Source organism: Brassica napus, unplaced genomic scaffold, assembly GCF_020379485.1.
Source record: "Brassica napus cultivar Da-Ae unplaced genomic scaffold, Da-Ae ScsIHWf_2248;HRSCAF=2901, whole genome shotgun sequence".
NCBI classification, from domain to species: Eukaryota; Viridiplantae; Streptophyta; class Magnoliopsida; order Brassicales; family Brassicaceae; genus Brassica; species Brassica napus.
In genome coordinates this window covers 53,922-56,910 of record NW_026015645.1, presented here as the reverse complement: position 1 = coordinate 56,910, position 2,989 = coordinate 53,922, and the positions used below count along the sequence as shown (strand labels likewise).

The 2,989-nt window shown below is 37.9% G+C and overlaps 1 protein-coding gene across 1 annotated transcript; it reads right to left on the bottom strand.

Moving 5' to 3' along the window:
• Positions 1-208: 208 nt before the first annotated feature.
• On the bottom strand, positions 209-2,788 carry LOC125600415 (abscisic acid 8'-hydroxylase 1-like). Its single transcript, XM_048773130.1, has 7 exons — positions 2,387-2,788; positions 1,980-2,298; positions 1,486-1,872; positions 1,207-1,372; positions 999-1,105; positions 795-913; positions 209-664 (listed from the first exon to the last, which is right to left on the bottom strand). The coding sequence occupies exons 1-7, from the start codon at positions 2,584-2,586 to the stop codon at positions 559-561; spliced, it is 1,404 nt and encodes a 467-aa protein (XP_048629087.1). The 5' UTR covers positions 2,587-2,788; the 3' UTR covers positions 209-558.
• Between the last annotated feature and the right edge of the window lie 201 nt (positions 2,789-2,989).

Genomic DNA, 2,989 nt, shown 5'->3' with positions numbered 1-2,989 from the left:
GATATATGACTGCTTTGTTAATTTCATCCAATTTTTGTAGTACAAGTTATTTTCTGTCATTTTCAAAGAAACGATTATTGTGGTGTTAATGCACGAAAAGATCAACAAACTGTAAAATATTGATTTTGGGATATATCCAGGCATTCAATTCAGTATTCACTAACACGTACACACACATATACCTATATGTATACTATAAAACGAAATTAAAAACTTGGGAAGTCCCAGTCCGGGACGAATCAGTTTAAATATATTCATGATATTTTTTGGGGTGAATGAAATACAATTAAGATATTCATATAATGTTTTCCCTGAATTTGAAGACTCAATGACCAACTTTTCCCCATCTTAAACTAAAAAAATAAATAAGAAAAATTGCATTTTTTTTTTTACAATTGGTGCTTCTCCTGTTTTTCCCAATTTTGAGATTTTTTACCTACCAAAATCTTGATTTTTTTCTTTCCATTTATCCCTATTTTTCTTTAGCAAGAAAAATCAATTATTGTTTTTCTTCTATAGTCTCCCTCTAAAGAATTGCTAAGGGACAATCACGCAACTCTACATATCGATTTCCGACTTCCGGGTCAGCATAATGGGCAGTCCGTTTTGGGGAAGCGCAAAGGGTCCATACTGAATCCCATCACAGGCTCCAACTATCGACCATCTGCAATTACGAAAGTACTCCTTATCAGCATAGAGAAATAAAACACTTTTAAAGTAAATGAAAAGGTAAATAGTAAAAATAGATGCCCTTTTTCAAAAAGAAAAAAAATAAGTAAAAATAGTACACACACCTGTACTGGGTGGTTAGATGATGTATCATGATAGACATCTCAAGCTTGGCTAGTTCATTTCCAGGACACGAGTGGGTTCCATTTCCAAATGGCATGAAAGTATTCGGTTTTGGAGCCACCTACGTACCAAATAAATAATATCAATACAAGTCAATCTCCAAAACGAAAAAAAAAAAGATATTTTCTAGAAGATAAATAAATTACCTCAAATCTTGATGGATCAAACTTCCCAGGATTTGAAAAGATATCAGCACTATGGTGAATGTTTCTGAAAAGCGGCAGAACTTTCCATCCTTTAGGTATCAAATATCCTGTATAACAAAAACCAAAAAACAAAAAAAAAACGTTTTTAGAATAAATTTGATAAGTTCAAAGAGTAAGGTTTGGGATTCATGAAAATTTTATGTAATACCTTCATACTCCACATCTTCTACAGCCTCTCTGAAAGTGAAAGATAGGATTGAAGCAACTCTTAATGTTTCTTGAATGACTCTTGAAGTTATTGGCATCTTCTTTGTATCACCCCAAGTTAGAGACTCTCCTTCTCCTTTGTCTTTCCTTATTGCCGTCTGCTCTTCCTGTTAAACACCAAAAAAAAAAAAAAAAAAAACTATCAAGAACACATTAAAATTACAAAACTACCACTTTTATTACCAGAAAACGACAAACACGTGTCAGTAAAAGAACTTACAGTAACGGCTTCTAGAACTTTAGGATTCTCAGCTAAGTACTTGAGGATCCACGTCATCACACTAGCCGTCGTGTCTCTAGCCGCGAAGATGACTCCGATGATGTTATCGGCGATCTGTTCGTCGCTCAGCTCTTCTTTGTCTCCCATGAAAGAACCGAGAAGATCGTTGTGTGAGGATCTGTTCTCTCTTCTCTCCGATAAGATCCTAGCGAGGATCTGCGAGAGCTCCTTGCGTGCCTTCATGGCTTTGTGGAAGAGCGTTCCAGGGAGGTTTACAGGCATCGAGTTGTAGCCTTTCTCGAGAATGTAGTAGCATCGTTTCAGATCTTCTCTGTATAGAACCTCGTCTTTTCCGAAGATCGAGAGCAGCGCGACGTTGAATGTGTACTGACGAAAGAAAAACAACAGTTTCAAAAAAAAAACAGAGTATATAGAAAGAAAAAAACAGAGATGCTCTGTTTTGAGCGACGAAACAGAGGAAGTATTCGTCTTACTGTTTTCATTTCTTGATAAGTATTGATCATTGTTCCATCCCAGTTTCGGAGGGAGTCCTGAGCGATTGATTCGATGTCGGGAACCATGTCTCTGATCGCTTCAGGCATGAAAGCACGGAGGACGAGCTTCCTGAGTTTAGAGTGGTAATCACCTTGGTGGAAGAAGATGGCTTGTTTCCCTAACATCCTCTCTTTACTCGCCGGGAAAGTCGGTTTAAATAGATGAGACTTGGTCACCAGCACGAACTTGGCAGCTTCAGGGCTCGAGATCATCACACACGGACATCCCAATACATGTGTCTTAAACACCGATCCATACCTGTCAAAAAAAAGACCAAAGCTTTATTCAACACGAGATCCTCTGTTTTTGGCAATTATTATATAGCAATTATTTCGAAAGCACCGACCTTTTCTGTTTTGATGCGAAAAAGACGTTAGGGTCTTGAGAGTATAGCTGGAAAGTCTCGCCGACGTAAGGCCAACCCATTGTTCCCGGCGGGAGTGGGAGTTTCGGGGATCCACGGCGGCGCTGAGAGATTACGCACCGGAGGAAGTAGAGGAAGATAATTCCGGTGAGGAGAGTAAGAAGCAAGGCGGAGAAATCCATTTTTCTTTATAAAGAAAAAGAAATTAAAAGTTTTCGTTTATTTGTCCAGCGAAACCCCACTTCGTATGATGATAGTGGGAAGGGGGAAACAGCTGAACAACAAAGAACTTGTGACTTCAAACTATTTAAAACAAAACAGAAAAAAAAAGATATTTTGTTATATTTTTGTTTTTTGTGTAATGGGAAGATGTATTGTGATGCAAACCAAGTGGGAGATGTGAAGGGGTTTTATAGGCTCTTCTCATGTGTTAGATGAGAGAGAAAACGATGAATGAGAATAGAGAGAGAGAGAGAGACAGCTCATTTGAGAGAGACGACGATAGCACGTGGCAAAGAGCATGCAAAAAGAGCGTGTGAGATTTTGACCAAATTAACTAACTAAATTAAAGAGAAGCAACTAAAT